The sequence below is a fragment of the Monodelphis domestica genome, chromosome 4 (assembly GCF_027887165.1).
Source record: "Monodelphis domestica isolate mMonDom1 chromosome 4, mMonDom1.pri, whole genome shotgun sequence".
NCBI lineage: Eukaryota > Metazoa > Chordata > Mammalia > Didelphimorphia > Didelphidae > Monodelphis > Monodelphis domestica.
Window position 1 is genome coordinate 417,906,297 of NC_077230.1, and position 17,303 is coordinate 417,923,599.

The 17,303-nt window shown below is 56.4% G+C and overlaps 2 protein-coding genes across 6 annotated transcripts; both read left to right on the top strand.

Moving 5' to 3' along the window:
• Positions 1-26: 26 nt before the first annotated feature.
• SIRT2 (sirtuin 2) lies at positions 27-6,814 on the top strand. Of its 3 annotated transcripts, none has more exons than XM_056796132.1 (16): positions 27-246; positions 744-790; positions 1,273-1,321; positions 1,436-1,552; positions 1,831-1,872; positions 2,087-2,193; positions 2,420-2,476; positions 2,664-2,732; positions 3,266-3,395; positions 3,508-3,567; positions 5,085-5,140; positions 5,525-5,601; positions 5,694-5,745; positions 5,891-5,958; positions 6,069-6,135; positions 6,218-6,814. In XM_056796132.1, exons 1-16 carry the CDS (start codon positions 231-233, stop codon positions 6,347-6,349), a joined length of 1,146 nt encoding a protein of 381 aa, XP_056652110.1. In that variant the 5' UTR covers positions 27-230; the 3' UTR covers positions 6,350-6,814. The 3 variants fall into 3 exon arrangements, with proteins under 3 accessions (XP_056652110.1, XP_056652109.1, XP_056652111.1); XM_056796131.1 differs by having other exon boundaries at positions 75-279; XM_056796133.1 differs by lacking the exon at positions 744-790 and having other exon boundaries at positions 96-246.
• Positions 6,815-8,210: 1,396 nt separating this feature from the next.
• Positions 8,211-17,303, top strand: RINL (Ras and Rab interactor like). 3 transcript variants are annotated; one of them, XM_056796128.1, is made up of 11 exons: positions 8,239-8,882; positions 9,147-9,252; positions 9,380-9,482; positions 9,778-9,850; positions 9,939-10,003; positions 10,090-10,230; positions 10,316-10,753; positions 13,227-13,556; positions 13,634-13,765; positions 14,061-14,226; positions 14,329-14,544. In XM_056796128.1, the coding sequence occupies exons 1-11, from the start codon at positions 8,833-8,835 to the stop codon at positions 14,420-14,422; spliced, it is 1,698 nt and encodes a 565-aa protein (XP_056652106.1). In that variant the 5' UTR covers positions 8,239-8,832; the 3' UTR covers positions 14,423-14,544. The 3 variants fall into 3 exon arrangements, 2 of the variants coding, with proteins under 2 accessions (XP_056652105.1, XP_056652106.1); XM_056796127.1 differs by lacking the exon at positions 14,061-14,226 and having other exon boundaries at positions 8,211-8,882; positions 14,329-17,303; XR_008911605.1 differs by lacking the exon at positions 14,061-14,226 and having other exon boundaries at positions 8,212-8,882; positions 13,227-13,765; positions 14,329-14,440.

The window sequence follows — 17,303 nt, forward strand, 5'->3', positions numbered from 1 at the left end:
CTGCCCACCCTGGGTCACGCCGCCTCCAACTCCGGGGAATGTCGGCGCGGGGCATTGTGGGATTCCCGCAATGGCCGCATTCCCTTCTGGGAATTGTAGTCCGTCGTCCGTCCTCCCCGCCCCCGCCCCCGCCCGCGTTCAGCGCCGTCACGGGACGGAGAGATCGGTGACAGCCCCGAGGGCCCCCGCCCGCCCCCCACGCTGCTGAGCCCTTCCCCGGGCCCAGGCCCATGGCCGAGGCGGACCGTGAGTCGGGGTCCGGGAGGGCGAGCGGGCCGGGTATGGGGACCAGGCCTCCAGGGTGAACGGCTCCGGGAATCCGCCACCTCCGAAAGCACCGCGTGGGGGAAGGGGATGGGAGAGGGACTGGAGGAGGGGGTTCCCTGAGCCTCCTGATGTGCGCAGGGCCGGCTGCTAAGGCTGGTTGGGGGCTAAGGTTGGGGGGCCTGGGGAGAACCTAATTCTTGGGGTGTCCAAAGGAGAAGGGCCTAGATTTGTGGGGGGCAGGAGGCAGGTGCCTGTGTTACTAAGGGGCGGGTTGTGGAGTGGTTATGGTTGCTAAGGACCGTGATCCCCGGGCGGCCGGGTACCTGGTTGCTAAGGGCCCTCTGGTTGCTAAGCCCCTTGTGCACCCACTATTCCGGTGGCTGGTTGGGGTCCCCCCTCCCGCTTCTTGCCCCTATGCTAACAGTCTCCCCTCCCCCCTCCAATGTAACCCTGTCTCCCCACCCCCCCTCCCCTAGCCCCCGGTCCCCCCCAGGACGAGGCAGGGAAGGTGCTGGATGCTCAGGTGAGAGGGGGGGTGTCCTGGGAGGTCCGTGATTGGCTGGTCGGGGAGGGGTGAGGTCTGTGATTGGCCGCTGGGGGAGGGAGAGGAGACATATGATTGGCCCGTTAAGGGATCCGCGCCTCCCCCGCCTGCTCCCATCCCTGCTGTCTCTCCCCCCGCAACTCCCAAGGGAGTGGGTCACCCAGTGTCCCAGATCTACCCGCTTGAACTGTCCACCCCACCCCCACCCTGGCATAGCAGATCTGCTCACCCATCTCCCAGTCTGAGGACCCTCCCCTCTTACCCATCCTTTGACATACTCTCCCCAAACCATGACCCTTCCCTTTTCCCCTTTCTTACTCCTTCCTGATGGCTTACTGTCCCTCTGACCCTCTTCCCTTTGACCTTCTTCCAACCCTTGTCCCATAATCCTCTTCCCCAAATCCTAACCCTCTGGGGGGCCTGGACCCTTCTCACTTTCTGACCCTGTTCTCTCAATCCAGGACTCGGATTCAGACATTGAGAGTGGAGCCTCATCTGGAGAGACTGAGAGTGAGTTGCCCAGGGGATGGTGCCTGGGGAGGAGCAGAACTGGTTGGCCCAGTTGGGACCAGTGCCCATCCCTCCCCTCCCTGAGTGACCTTCATCTTCTGGTCTGACCCTCAGTGGATTTTTTAAGAAATCTCTTCTCCCGGACCCTGGGCCTGGGCAGCGAGAAGCGGGAAAAGCTGCTGGATGAACTTTCCTTGGAAGGGGTGACAAGGTTCATCCAGAGTGATCGATGTGAGCTCTTCTTTCTCCTGCCCCCGATTCCCCCCTTAGACTCAGCTAGGGCTGTGTCATTCCTCCCCCTCTCCTTCCCAGTGAGAACCATCCAGACTAGGGGAGAACCCAAGGCTAATGGTTGCCCCATCCCCCTGCCCCCAGATTCTAGAAGGGCTCCTGAGGGTCAAGGCAGTCTTGTTGGGGATTCTTAGAAGTGGCCTCTGGGGATGAGACCCCTGCGTAGCCCCCACCGGCTTTGGTTATAAGGTCATTCCATCCACCTGTTTTTCTTCCAGGTCAGAACATCATCTGCATGGTGGGGGCCGGAATCTCTACATGTGAGTAGCTGCTTCCCTCTGACCCCAGAATAGTGCAGGGGTGCCTCCAGGTTCTCCATAAAAAGCTGGAAACATGTCTTGGGGACAGGATTAAGGAACAGGTCCTAACAGGATCCAAGCTGGGATCTGGGATAGGCTTTTGTAACCAGTGAGGTGGACCTGTGGGACCCCAGCAGGCACCCCAGTGACATCCGTCCCATTCCCTTGTCCCCAGCTGCAGGCATCCCTGACTTTCGATCCCCGACCACCGGCCTGTATTCCAACTTGGAGAAGTACAACCTTCCATATCCTGAAGCTATCTTTGAAATCAACTACTTTAAGGTAATAAAGTCACCAAGAATTTTCCATCTTTGGAGTCTTCCCTGATGTCCATCCAGAACCCCTCATCCTCTAGCAGGGGCAAACCTGCATCCTCTCAGATATCACCAGTGGGACCCCTAAATCTGGGCTGTTGATGGAGAAGGAAATGAGAGATCTCCCTTGATTCCTTCCCCACCATGAGGAGTAAAGGCTTCACATGTCTTCGTATGTCTTTTTATGCCCCCAGAAACACCCTGAGCCTTTCTTCGCCCTGGCCCGGGAGCTGTACCCAGGGCAATTTAAGGTGAGCTTGATCAGGGGAAAGAGGAAGGTCAGGAACCCCTACCCATTGGGGGATGGGTTCCCATCTGGGCTGGGGGGACTGACTGCTGCCCACAACAGGTAGTGGAGAAGCTGGAAGGGTCCCATTTGTACTAACCCCTCAGTCACAAGACTGTGTATTCCATGACCCCATCCTGATGCCTCCACAGCCCACCGTGTGTCATTACTTCATTCGTCTGCTCAAGGAGAAGGGGCTGCTGCTTCGATGCTATACCCAGGTGAGGACATCTAGGGTCGGGAGGTGGGGAGGAGGAGATGCCCACACACTGGGCTTTGGGCAGTCAGGCCTATAGAGGCAGGGATTTGTACCATCCAGGCAGCTGTCATTCCATGGGCAGCCCAGGTGGCCAAGAGGGCCTAGTGAGGAAAGCTCCACATCCCCCATCATGCTCAGTTACAATCAAAAGGGCTAATTCTTCACCAGAGTAACTGCATGCACCATTCCCTTTTGAGTTCTCATTTCTTAATACTTCTGGTTTTATTCTGGAAAAGTATAGAAATGTTCTGGGCTGTCTCTGCCTTCGGAGGTTACGTTGGCGTCTGGCCAATCCTTTGTTATGCTGGTCCAGTTTTCTTTACATCCAATCAGATGTGAACTTTGAGTTTAATTAAATTTCCCTAAGTAATTCGGGAAGCCATGTTATATGCTGGGGCCATGCAGTTTCCATTGCCGAGTCCCTGTCTTCGGGCAGCATCTCAGAGCCCATTGGGGGGGGGGGGGCCCTAACTGTCGGCTGCCTCCCCCTGCCAGAACATTGACACACTGGAGCGAGTGGCTGGGCTCCAGCCTCAGGATCTGGTTGAAGCCCACGGGACCTTCTACACGTCTCACTGCGTCAGCTCCCACTGCCGGAAGGAGTACAGTCTAGGCTGGATGAAAGGTGAGCTTTGGCTGCTGGGGGAGGGCCATCTTGGGCTGGGGGGGGGGGGGGTGGCAATCTGGACCTACCTCCAACTGCCAAACCTACTGCTCCTTACCTCTTCTTCCCCCAGATAAGATCTTCTCTGAGGTGACCCCCAAGTGTGACAAGTGCCAGAGTCTGGTGAAGCCAGGTGAACCACGGGAAGGGGAAGAGCCTAGAGGGGATGGGCAGAGGGTTAAGGGAAAAGTCTGGCGGAGCAACCCCCCACCTCAAGTTAGAGGGCCCTTTGCTGGTCAGCCCGAGAGAGAGAGAGAGAGAGACAGACAGACAGACAGACAGACAGACAGAGAGACACAGAGAGAGAGAGAGACAGAGAGAGAGAGACACAGAAAGAGAGAGGGAGGGAGAGGGAGGGAGAGACAGAGAGAGAGAGACAGAGACAGAGAAAGAGACAGAGACAGACAGACAGACAGACAGAGAGAGACAGAGAGACACAGAGAGAGAGAGAGGGAGGGAGAGGGAGGGAGAGACAGAGAGAGAGAGACAGAGAAAGAGACAGAGACAGACAGACAGACAGACAGAGAGACACAGAGAGAGAGAAACAGAGAGAGAGACACAGAGAGAGAGAGAGAGACACAGAGAGAGACAGAGACAGAGAAAGAGACAGAGACAGACAGACAGACAGACACAGAGAGAGAGACACACACAGAGAGAGAGAGAGAGAGAGAGAGAGAGAGAGAGAGAGAAAGGGAGAGAGAGAGAGAGAGAGGGAGAGACAGAGAGAGAGGGGGAGGGAGAGACAGAGACAGAGACAGACAGAGAGACACAGAGAGAGAGAGAGAGACAGACAGAGACAGAGACAGACAGAGAGACAGAGAGAGGGAGGGAGAGGGAGGGAGAGACAGAGAGAGAGAGAGAGAGAGAGAGAGAGAGAGAGAGAGAGAGAGAGAGAGAGAGAGAGAGGGAGAGACAGAGAGAGAGAGACAGAGAGACAGAGAGAGTCAGGGAGAGAGAGAGAGAGGAAGAGACAGAGAGAGGGAGAGACAGAGAGGGAGAGAGAGGGAGAGGGAGGGAGAGACAGAGAGAGACAGGGAGAGACAGAGAGAGGGAGAGACAGAGAGAGAGAGACAGGGAGAGACAGAGAGAGAGAGACAGGGAGAGATAGAGAGAGAGACAGGGAGAGACAGAGAGAGAGAGAGGGAGAGAGAGAGGGAGAGAGACAGAGAGACAGAGAGAGACAGAGAGAGACAGAGAGAGAGGGAGAGAGAGAGGGAGAGAGAGAGAGAGACAGAGAGAGAGAGGGAGAGACAGAGAGGGGGGGGGGAGGGAGAGGTAGAGACAGAGAGAGAGAGACAGAGAGAGACAGAGACAGAGAGAGAGAGGGAGAGACAGAGAGAGAGAGAGACAGGGAGAGACAGAGAGAGAGAGACAGAGAGAGAGAGAGAGAGAGAGCCTGGTAATCATCCCCTCGAGCCCTTCCTAGCCCTGGGCACCAGTCCCTCATCCTCTCCAGCCTGGCCTGGCCTGATGCTTTTCCCCTCCATCTCTTCTCCGGCTGGACTCTGTCTGGCTGTTTCTCTTTCTCTGGCTCCTTTCTGTTTGTGTGTGTCTCTCTCCTTGCTGCCCGTCTTCTTTCTTTCTGTCTCTGGCTCTCATCTCCATCTCCATGTCTCCCTGTCTCTTCTCTGTCTCTGTGTCTCTCCCCAGACATTGTCTTCTTTGGCGAGACCCTCCCAGCCCGCTTCTTCTCATACATGCAGTCGGTAAGTGGTCCGTCGGCCCGGCGACCTGGGGCCTGGGCAGAGATTTCCTGGGGTTCAGTGAGAAGCTGCAGGGATGGGAGCCCTCCAGAACAGCCCAGGGCCCACTGTGGGCTCCCCATCGTGATGGTGCTCCAGAGTGAAATGGCTGGAATGGGGGGAGGCAGAGGAGCCTGAGTGAAAGCCAGAATGAGTCTAGAATTGGGCTGGGGGAGGGTCTCCTGCTGGGCCATGGAGGCAGGAGAGACAACAACTCTAGAGGCCTTGAATGCCAGCCTGCAGCAAGAACAGAGAACTGAACGTTCTGGCCCAGAGCCCTTAGCTCCACTGTCTGTCCAGGCGGGAGGAGGATAAGAGAAAACAGCTTGTCCCTGCTCTGCCCCCCAGGATTTCCAGAAAGTGGATCTGCTTATCATCATGGGCACGTCCCTACAAGTGCAGCCCTTTGCCTCTCTTGTTAGCAAGTATGAGGGCAGGGGGCAGGGCCGGGGTGGGGGGAGACCCAGGGTGGAAGGGCCAGCCTCACTCTGGCTTCTCTGTCCACCCCCCACCCCAGGGCCCCACTAGCTACTCCTCGACTCCTCATCAACAAGGAGAAGACAGGCCAGGTGAGTCTGTCCTCCGGCTCTCCAGCCCAGGCACTCGGTGTGACCCTCTGGGGGCCTCCGATTCAGGCCTCCCTCGGGCTTCTGGGGGACCGCGCCTTAGGCCCCGTCCATTGCCCTGCTCTCTGATGGCCTTCTCTTTCTGCAGCGTGACCCCTTCCTGGGGCTCATGGGCATGGGAGGAGGCATGGATTTCGACTCAGAGAAGGCCTACAGGTGACACAAGAGGGTCTTCTGGGTTGGATGGGTGAGGAGCAGCAGGCTGGGAACGGGACAGCACAAGGCCTTGGAGGTTCTCAGCTGTCTTTCTTTTTCCTGCACCCCAGGGACGTGGCCTGGCTGGGGGACTGCGATCAGGGCTGCTTAGCTCTGGCTGACCTCCTGGGATGGAAGGTAAGCGTCGAGGCCCCTGGCGCCGGTTCTCAGGCTCCGGCCTCCTCCCCCCAGCTGAGCCCCGTCCCCTGTGTGCCCACAGAAGGAGCTGGAGGCCCTCGTGAAGAAGGAGCACGCTGCCATCGAGGCTCAGGCCGGGGCCAGCCCGCATCCTCTCGCCCCCCCAGAGGCCAACAAGGAGTCTACCAAAGCTGAAGGAGAGAAGGCCCAGTGATTCCGCCACCACCCGGCCGGGGCCAGAGATCAGGGCCCCCTCCCTGGGGCCGCTAGCTTGGGACAGACATGGCCCTCATCTCTAACCCATCTCTAGAGGAGAGTAGATCCTAATCTCTAACCCTGCTCCTCCGGGGACCTGCCCTAGGAGAGAAGCACCTTTGCTCTCGGCGTTCTCTAACTTCTAACACACTGGGCTTCGGCTTCTCCGTGGGGGGTTGGGGCTTCAGCGTGCCCCAGCTTCTAACACCTCGTCCCGACACCAGGACCCGGGCCCCTGCCACGTCCCCCCCAGGGAGATGGGGATCTCTGCCCCCGTCCCTCCTAACAGCTAACCCAGACCCTGGCAGATGGGGCCCTGCGCCGCCGAGCTCCCCACACTCCACTCCCCTCCCTTGGACGTTGAAGGAGGGCTGAGGGGGCATGTCTGTGACTGGAGCTAAATAAAGCTAAGAATGGGATCAGATTCCCAGCTGTGTCTGTCTCTAGAAGGGGGCACCGGTACGTCTTGGGGGTCACACATGGGGCCTCTCGGTGCCCAATTGCCCAAGAGGAGCCGCAGTGCAGCGGGGAGCGGCTTCAGGAAGTAGGGGTGGGCTGGGGGAGGGGGACACCTGAACGCCCACATCTCCGGGACAGAAGGATTGAGAGGACAGAAGGATTCAGGTCCCGGGGACCTGAAGACCTGCCGTGTGGCCCAGCCCCCAGCCCAGGATTTCCAAGTCAGGTATCTGACTCCTGGAGAGTAATGAGAAGCTTCCAGGGTGTCTCCTCCCCCTTACCTCAAGTCCCTCCCGACTGTGACTTCTCCTCCCCCCACCCCCAGCTTCCTCTCTCTGCCTTCTGGGTTCCTCTCAGGGGAGCAATCTTACTTCCTGTTGCTCTGGCACCCTCCCCACGAAGAACAGGTAATCTGGGTCCCTTGGGAACCCAGGTGCCCAGCCTCCCCTGTCTCCTTGCATCAGGATTCTGCAACCTTCTTCTTTATCCTCCCCTGGGACCCATCTTCCAGAGACCCAGGCAGCCAAGCCCCCCCCATTCCTTGGGCCCTAGGTGTCCAGCCTCCCCATCTCTCCCAAGGGAATCCAAGCACCTGCCCTTCCCATCTCTCCCTAGGAGCCCAAGGGTCCCGCCTCCCCCATCTCCTCCCCCTAGGAGCCCAAGGGTCCCGCCTCCCCCATCTCCTCTCCCTAGGAGCCCAAGGGTCCCGCCTCCCCCATCTCCTCTCCCTAGGAGCCCAAAGGTCCCGCCTCCCCCATCTCCTCTCCCTAGGAGCCCAAAGGTCCCGCCTCCCCCATCTCCTCTCCCTAGGAGCCCAAGGGTCCCGCCTCCCCCATCTCCTCCCCCTAGGAGCCCAAGGGTCCCGCCTCCCCCATCTCCTCCCCCTAGGAGCCCAAGGGTCCCGCCTCCCCCATCTCCTCTCCCTAGGAGCCCAAGGGTCCCGCCTCCCCCATCTCTCCCTAGGAGCCCAAGGGTCCCGCCTCCCCCATCTCCTCTCCCTAGGAGCCCAAGGGTCCCGCCTCCCCCATCTCCTCTCCCTAGGAGCCCAAAGGTCCCGCCTCCCCCATCTCCTCTCCCTAGGAGCCCAAAGGTCCCGCCTCCCCCATCTCCTCTCCCTAGGAGCCCAAGGGTCCCGCCTCCCCCATCTCCTCCCCCTAGGAGCCCAAGGGTCCTGCCTCCCCCATCTCCTCCCCCTAGGAGCCCAAGGGTCCCGCCTCCCCCATCTCCTCTCCCTAGGAGCCCAAGGGTCCTGCCTCCCCCATCTCTCCCTAGGAGCCCAAGGGTCCCGCCTCCCCCATCTCCTCTCCCTAGGAGCCCAAGGGTCCCGCCTCCCCCATCTCCTCCCCCTAGGAGCCCAAGGGTCCTGCCTCCCCCATCTCCTCCCCCTAGGAGCCCAAGGGTCCCGCCTCCCCCATCTCCTCTCCCTAGGAGCCCAAGGGTCCCGCCTCCCCCATCTCCTCTCCCTAGGAGCCCAAGGGTCCTGCCTCCCCCATCTCCTCCCCCTAGGAGCCCAAGGGTCCCGCCTCCCCCATCTCTCCCTAGGAGCCCAAGGGTCCCGCCTCCCCCATCTCCTCCCCCTAGGAGCCCAAGGGTCCCGCCTCCCCCATCTCCTCTCCCTAGGAGCCCAAGGGTCCTGCCTCCCCCATCTCTCCCTAGGAGCCCAAGGGTCCCGCCTCCCCATCTCCTCTCCCTAGGAGCCCAAGTGTTTGGCCACCCCATCTCTTCTTCTCTGGGCCCATGGCATCCACGCCCTATGCATTCTCCTCTCTTAGTACCCAGCTATCTGACCTCCTTGATTCCTATTCCTAGGAACCTCCATCTAGGCTCCCCTGCCCTCTCCCCCCATAGTCTCCCCATAGACCCAAGAGTCCTAGGCCCATCTCAGTGGCCAGGTCCTAAGGCTGGGGGAGGCGGATTGGTTTCCAGCCCTCTTTGGGACTCCCCCTGGTCTGGTGTGTGACCATTGGCCCCCATGCCTAGAGGATGCACCAACCTGAGGATTCGAGAGATAAACCTCTGCCAGAAGGGACAAGGTGAGGGGGTGAGGCAGGGGGGTTGTGATCATTTCCTTTTCCAACCCCCTCCTGCATCCATCACAACCCATTCTTCATCATGATCATATTTAATATCCTTTGCACAGGCTTACGAACCCCACACACCCACTCAGATCGAGTAGGATGCCCCGAACCCTAATTCCCCTACCTCTTAGCTCCCTGCTCCCCTGTTCTTCTTTCCTGGCATCCCTCTTGGAGGGTGCAGGAGCAGGCCCAGATGAGACCCCCCCAAACCTTCCTCAGGCTCCCAGAACTGAAACTCCGTCTGCTGAGGACTCGGGGTCTATGGCAGATCCCCCACCTGGATGCCAGGAGTTCTCTGGACATTCTGGCCCTGCAGCCCCCAGGGGTAAGTATGTTGGGGGAGGAGGGACCTCCCCTGAGAACTCCTGAGCCTCCTTGGGCCCCTAAGGTGGCTTTTCCACCTTCTTTCCCCCAGGGTAACCTCTCCTTTTTTCTCCTTGTGATCCTTCCAGAGTTTTCTAGTCACAGGGTTTGGCCTGAGCCTGGCCTTAACTATGAATACAGACCCCCACCCTGAGGCTGTTGGAACCTTCCGGATTCTGGAGACCTCTGCGGGTGAGACCCCTGCCAGATCTCTAAGCCTCTAGACCCCCAGGCCCAACCCCAGCCACCAATGTGCAGGGGATCCTTCTTTCTACATGTCTGGCCTCCTATCCCAAGTCCAGGGAGTCAGGCTCCCAGATCCTCAGTCCTTTTCCAGGTGCCCAGGACCCCCCCCCCCACTACCCTGAGCATTGACAGGAGACCCAAGTCTGTGCCCTGTCTGAAGCCCCAGGTAGCCCTCCTGGGACCCAGTTAGAGGGAGGAGGCCCTGGGAATTCCCAGCCAACTAGCCCTCTATTGTCTCTAGGCCTGTCCCTTCAAGGCTCCCAACTCAGCTTCCCAGATCTGCCTGAACTCCTGGCTTTTCTCTCCACCAGCAGGTAGGATGGGGACAAGTAGGGAGCTCAGGAGGACCTGAAGGGGAGTCCCTCCCCTTCCTTTGATGGTGACCTTCTTCTCCTTCCCCAGGGACATCCTGCCCCAGCCCCTGCTCCTCCCTCCCAGAGCCCTTGGGCCTGGAACTACCCTCAAAGGTGGGTGTCCCTTTTACCCCAGGGGCTAAGGAATGGACAGACTAGATCCCTTGACCCCTCCCTTACCAATCCCTCCTCCCTACCAGAACCGCTCCAGATGGGCCTGGCCCAGATCACCTCCACCCAAGGGGCCCTCTCAGTGGTGAATCCTCTGTACCTGAGGGACCACGGTCCATGGGGACCCAGAGAGGAGGATGCCTCCAAGACAGTTCAGAGGGATTCCCTGGGTAAGTGGGAAGGGTGGCCCCTACCTGGCTGGGATGGGCCTGGGGAAAGGGAAGGCTCAGAAACATCTGTTCCCTCTCTTTGTAGCCCCTCAACATCTGGGTCCTTACCGGGTCTCCTGGATCGAGGGTCCTCCCAGTCCCGAGACTGAGCCAGAGGCCTGGTCCCTTTACAGCCTTGAGGAAGGGGAGGCTGAGCCTGTGGTGATGCCCCTGAGGGAGGCTGAAGAGGCTGAGGAGGAGGAGGAGGAGGAGCCCGAGGATGGGGTGTACCACCGAGTGCGGTCTTTAGCCCGGGCTCGGGGCGGCTTTGTGGCCAAGCAGCATCGAGCCCTTCAGGCCAGGCTCAGGGAAGCCCCAAGTGACCCCCAGGGGCCAGAGGCCGGGGGAGACCCAGCCACCGAACTTCTGCAGGATGTTCGTCGTCTCCTCACTGACCTCAAGGAACACCTGGTGAGGGACCCAGAGGTCCAGACTGCCTACAGGGCCAGGATTGCACCACCCACTGGGGTCCATGAGGATCTAGGTAAGGGCACGCGTGAGTGAGTGAGCAAATCTGGGCCTGCTGAGTCTGTGCCCACTCATGATTTTTATCGACCTAGAATAAGGTTTGCTCGTGCCCACAGCAGCTCATGCGTGAACAATCTATACTACAGGTTACCTCACGACATCATTGCCCGCTGCTCCCATAGATGGCCCTTGTCTAGAAGGTCATCCTCCCACATTCTCTTCTTTCCTAGTAGCAAATCTAAGATGGAAGGGCAAGGGCTAAACAATCAGGGTTCAGTGACTTGCCCAGGGTCACACAGCTAGGAATTGTTTGAGACCAGATTGGAACCCAGGTTCTCCTGATTCCAGCCCTGGTGCTCTATCCAATGAGCCGCCTAGTTGTCCCTTAATAAGTATTTTAATAAGCATCTACCATATGCCAGGCCTTGTGTTGGGCACGGGGGAGGAGGGTTCAGAGACAAAAATAACAAAATAATCTCTGCTCTCAGGGGAGATGCCCCCCCGTGCACAGATATAAGTATATACAAGCTGATTTGGAGAAAGGAAAAGGGAGGGCCATGATTGGGAGGAGAGGCTTCCGGTACCAAGTGTTGCCTGACTGAAGTTTTGAGGGAAACTTGGGATTCTAAGAAAGGAGGAAGAGCCTTCCAGGCATGGAGGACAGTCTGGACAGAGGAGCTGAAGGGAGGGCAAGAAAAGCCCTTTGGCTGGACCTGGAGTCTGAGAAGAAAAGTAAGACACAACTAGATTAGGGGCAGCTTTCCCATCACTCCTAGAATCCAGCTCAGTAGATAGAGAGCCAGACCTGGAAGTCCTAGGTTCAAATGTGGCCTCTGCGAGTGAAGAGAAGATGTTGGATTCTAGGAGTGATGGAGAAAGTAGAAGTGACAAGAGTGGACACCTGTTGATCAGCTGTCCTGACTGAGGTAGAGACAGTGGTCAAGGATGAAGCCAAGATGGCAGCTTGGGTGTCTGGAAGGGCAACTGTGTCCTGGCCAGAATGAGGGACTTTTTCGAAGAGGTGTTGGCTTTAGGAAAAACAGAATGAGTTCCATTTGGGGCATGCTGAGACAGAGATACCTAGGGGACACCCAGTCTGAAATATTGCATAGGCAGTTGGAGATTCACAAGAGAAAGACCAGGGCTTTATCTATAGATCTCAGAGTCATCTGCAGAGAGATTGTCATTAAAGCCCTTGAATGGGGTCATCGTGTAAGAGAGTAGAGCTCAGGGCAGAGCCTTCAAGGACATCCTCAATGAGGGGGGATCTGTGGGATGAACCAGCAACAGAGACCCCGGAGTGGTTATCTAGGTAAGAGAAGACCCAAGAGCGAGCCGTCATAAAGTCAAGAGAGAAGAGAATATCTAGGAAAGAGAAAATGAGCAAGACAGAGGTAGAGAGAAAGACAGAGAGAGACTGAGAAAGAGGAGAGATGGAAAAAGAGGAAAGAGACTCAGAGACCAAGGAAAGGCAGAGAAAGAAGAAAGAGACAAAGAGGAGAGAGACAGAGAGAAAGAGAGGAGACAGACAGAGACAAAGAAAGAGAGGAGAGATGGGAAGAGTGTAGGGAGAGGCAGAGAAGAGAGAGAAAGAGAGGAGACAAAGTCAGAGACAAAGAGGAGAAACAGGAAGGGAGGAGACAGAGACAAAGAAAGAGAGGAGAGATGGGAAGAGAATCGAGAGAGACAGAGAGAAAGAGAGGAAACAAAGTTAGAGACAAAGAGGAGAAACAGGAAGAGAGGAGACAGAGACAAAGATAGAGAGAAGAGACGGGAAGAGAGTAGAGAGAGGCAGAGAAGAGAGAAAGAGAGGAAGAAAGAGAGAGACAGAGACAGAGAGATTCCCTTTCTACATTCTCTCTCATGTCTGTTGGAAATACTAACATGCTCTCTGGGATCAATAGCCAGAGGAAGAGAAAGGACAAAGGAAGGAGGGGGTTATGGATAGAACTGGCCAGAGCTCAGTTCAAAGCCAGAAGGAGGAATTCTTGCAATGGGAGGTGCAAGAACTCCGCTTAGTGGAGGAGCACTGTGATAGAGGTCAGTCCAAAGGAAAGAGGACCCAGAAGAGGATTTCTAGGATGATGGGACCTGGGGTGGCAGCCTCAAGTGAGGGGTAGGGATGGTGGTCACTGATTGGAAGAATTGTTCCCCTTGCCTTGTGAGCATCCTGAAGCAAAGATCTGTTACCTTCTACTAGTGAAGGCTCGAGGTCAGTCAGTCAGTCAACAAACATTTATTAAGCACTTACTGCAATGTACCCAGCACTGTGCTAAGCAGCAGCCATATGTATCTAAGTAGAAACAGGGCCAGTCCCTGTCTTTGACAAGCTTACGTGGTAATGGGGGAAGAGGAGACTTAAGAGGAATCTGAAGGGGGAACAGGGAGAGAGTGCCTGGCCCAGGGGCATGATGGAGAAGGTCAGTGGAGGGTGTGCCAAGCAGCACAGGGCGTTGTCTGACATCCCGTCCTTCCCCTGCTCTCCCCAGAAGCCGTGGTGGAGGCCGCTATGTGCTGGGTGGTGCTGAGGCCTCTCCAGCCACTCCTGTGGACCAAACTTCAGTTGCTCAGGGCCCGGCACCTTCAGCAGCTTCAGTGGCGTCAGGAGGTGATGCGGGCCAGGGCGCTCCAGGAAGCCGGCGGCCCAGAAGCTGGGGCGCTGCAGTCCCTGGAAGCTCCTGTCCCCAGCCTGACCAGGCATCGCATCCATGCCCGCCTGGCTCGCCTGCACACCGCCTGGACTCCTCACCGCAAGGTGGCCCTTCTGCTGGCCATCTGCCGGGACGTCTATGAGAGCCTGGGCCAGGGCGGGAGCAAGGGTAAGAGCAGCCCGGCTACGTGCGGGGCGGCTGGGGGAGGCCCAGCGAACCCCTGGCCCAGCAGCCCTCTCCTGCAGAACCCCTGGGCGCCGACGACTTCTTGCCGGCGCTGACGGAGGAGCTCCTGTGGAGTCCGCACATCGAGGCCACCCAGCTGGACGTGGAGTTCCTGATGGAGATTCTGGACCCTGCAGAGCTGCTGGGGGAAAGTAAGGACCTGGGTGTGGGGGGGACCCACTGACTCTGGTGACAGCAGGCCTCGGAGGGCATCTTCATGGAGATCCTGGCGGGCCCCAGGCTGGCTCAGGAGGCCCCACTGTAGGCTAGACTTGCTCTTGGGGTGGGAACCTCTCATTACACTAGGGGACCCTGTAGAGCTGCGGACAGGCCCCCAAACATGGTAGTGGTGACGACTTAGCAGACATAAAGACATCTGGGAGGAGCTCAGGCCCAGAGGCCGGCAATGAGTGGTCCTGCTAACAAGGCCCTCTCCGCCACCCGCAGCCGGCTACTACCTTACCACTTGGTTCGGGGCCCTTCACCACATAGCCCACTTCCAGCCAGCGGCCTCTGGGCCAGCCCCGAAGGGCCTCAGCTATGAGGCCAGGGCCTCCATCCGACTTTGGCAACGCCGGCGGACCCTGCACGCCTCGGGCCGTACGGGGGCCAGGTAACCTCCTCCCATCCTCTGGGGGACCCTGAGACCCGGGCAGAACTGGGCGTTTGGGGGAGTGAGCTGCCCTCCTCTGACTCCCATCCTCCCCCCACTCAGCCCCTCCACGCAGCTTGAGAAACCTTGGGAAAGTCTGGAAGAGGAAAAATCGGGAGCTGCTTCCCTTCCTGCCAGTGTGGCTGGTGACCCCTGACATTGGAGCCAACAATCTCGACATCTCCTGCCTGCCAAGCCCAGCCTTCCCTCCCCTTGATCCCACCAGAAACAAGAATACGTCTATACTAACCTTCCCTTCCTCTCCCTCGTGTCTCCTTTGGGCTGACCTGGGGGCCTGTGAGAAGGGACTGGAGCTGCCTGCGCTTCGGGGTTCCTGGGGTGGGGGGAATAGAGCTCCCTCTTCTCCCTTCTCTCTGTGGCTCGCTCCTCTTTTACTCCTAGATGGCTCCTCTATGAGGCCCTTCATTCCATCCCCTCTGCTGTCTCCAGACAGATTCATTCTCCTCCATCTGTTAACTTCTTCCTTTCTGCCTCTATCCTATCTACGGTTGGAAGGTGCCTCAGAGATTCTCTTCCAGGCCATTTCACAAGAGGAATTCTCTCTTCAAATCTCTCTGGACAAGTGCCCGCCTGGACTCTGCCTGGATACCTCTAGGGACAGGGAACTCGCTCCCTCCCTAGACTACCCGTTCCACTTGTTGCTGCCATCAGGCTTCCATCTTGTTTCTACACATCAATGGCAGACCACAATGGCCCCTTTTGCTCTCTAGGGCTAAGCAGAATGAGTCTGATTCCTTTTCCACATGATAGCCCTTCAGATCCTTGAAGACAGCTACACAATCTCATTTCTCACCCAGTTCTTCCCTTTGGCTATATCCCCGCCTTCTCCCTTCTCCCATGCCCCAGGCCCTTCTATGATGGCCATCCCTTATATTCGTTAGAGAAAAGAAAGGGGAAAAGAGAGCCTCTGATTTTTGATGAAGACCCTTTGGAGGCCATCAGAGAGAAGAGCTCTCCCAACAAGAGCCTTTCCTTCCCAGAATTCTAACTGATCCATGGAGGTGGTCTTTGAGATCTAACTGGGAATGGTGTTGTCCTTTGTCCTCTCGAGGTGCCGGTCGGGATGCCCGTATCCTCAGCATCTTGGTCACCTCTGCCTAGTCATGGGCTGGGCCGGAGGTCCCATTCACCTTTTGACTGTGACATCCCATGGTTGAGACATATCAAACATCCAGGCCGCAGGAGGCATCTTTTCAGATGTCCTTCCTGGCTCTCCCAGGCCAGGCTTCTTAATCCAAACATCATGCTTCTAGGTAAGGAAAATGGAACCAAGTCAAGGCATCAGGCCAACTCGTTCTGCCTTTTCTGGTCTAGTTGCTGCTAGGATCTCCCCCAGACCAGCAGGCCCCTTCCTGCTTAGCTCTTCCCCTTGGCCCTACCAAAGAATTTTTTTTGTAAATCTTTTTTGCCCTCTTTAGCATTCGTTTGTTCAGCCTCAGCTCACACAGCTTACAGAATCATGTAGCTCTTTGCCATTCATTCTGTTACCTGCCACTGGGCTCCTTTCTTCTCGGCTTCCCTGGACCTGAAAGCTCATCCCTGTGAATTCTCTCCAATGGAGATCACAGTCGCCCTCCCATGGAACTCTTGTCCCTGTCCTCTCACAAAATTCCTCTGCAAGAGACCTAAACAAGTCCTAGAAGCCTTTCTCCTGGTCTTTTTTTTTTAATCACCTTCCATCTTAGAATCAATGCATTGGTTCTGAGGCAGAAGAGCAAAAAGGACCCAGCAATGGGGGTGAAGTGACTTGCCTAGGGTCACAGAGCTAGGACGTATCTAAGGTCACATTTGAACCCAGGACCTTTCATCTCTAGGTCTTGCTCTCAATCCACTGAGCCACCCAGCTGCCCCCCACCTTTTTTTTTTTAACACTAAAAGGTGTAGGTTTCTCTGTGTTCATTGGCACAGTAAGTTTTTCCCATAAGTTTTAAAATAATTTTACTGTAACTTTTACCTAAGCAAATTTATTTTTTGCATGATTTTTTAAAATGTATAAAGATTTTTGTTTGACCAATTACATGTAATAACAAATTTCCACATATGTTTTTTGAAATTATATGCTCCAAACCCTCCCCCTCCCTTCCCTCTCTGCTCCTGGAGCAGAACGGATATTATCATTTTATTCAAAATAAGAGTTTTTAACTCACCATCTCTGCAAGGGTGCAATGCCCCAGCATTAGCTGACGTAGCTCAGTCCTTTGAAGTCTTCTTAAATTCCAAACCTTCTTGATTAATGAGGTAGGCGTTCAGCTGTTCCTCTACTGTCCTCTTGCTCTTTTTGTGATGAGCCACTTCCTTTCCCATTCACACACGGCCTTTTTGTCATCCACCTGTTCATGTGTCATTTCAATCCTTCCAAGATGGTGTTCTGTGGTTAGTATCGCAGAAAAATTGTTGGTGTCAGAAAGATGGAATTTTTATGTCGGGGTTATGCGGTCCAACACAGCCGGTCCCTGCAGGCTTATTTTGAGCAAATCCATTCGTATGGCCATCTTCGACAGACGTTGCTGCTGGACTGAGAACGTCGTCCACGTGCCTTTCACATGGCTGAGTCAGTTGGGGAGTCCCCTGTGCGTCCACATTGCTGTCAGTACACATCCTTTTTCTGTCTCCTTGGAATCAGTCATTATTATCTCATTCTGGCAAGCTGTGCGTACCTTCTGGTCTGACTTCTGCAGTAGATGTTGGGTCAGGAAGGGTCCAGGAACAGTAGGTGGAGGAACAAGAAGATGTCACCTGCCCTCCAGAGACCAATAGGACAAGTATTGCCAGGCACCGCCGAGGCCCATGAGTTATGGGGTGGATGGATATTCAAGAAGGATTTCAATGAATCCCAACAGCATTCCCAGAGTGATCCATCCTGAGGCCATCTCCAGAGGAATGATTTCTTTGGGCAAATCTTTTTTTTGGGGGGGGGGTTGGCAATGTGTGCTCAAATAAAAACTTTGTGGGAGCCTGGTTTTATGAGGGATTCCCCTAACGTGGATCCTACTTGTATACTCTCTCTCACACCTCCA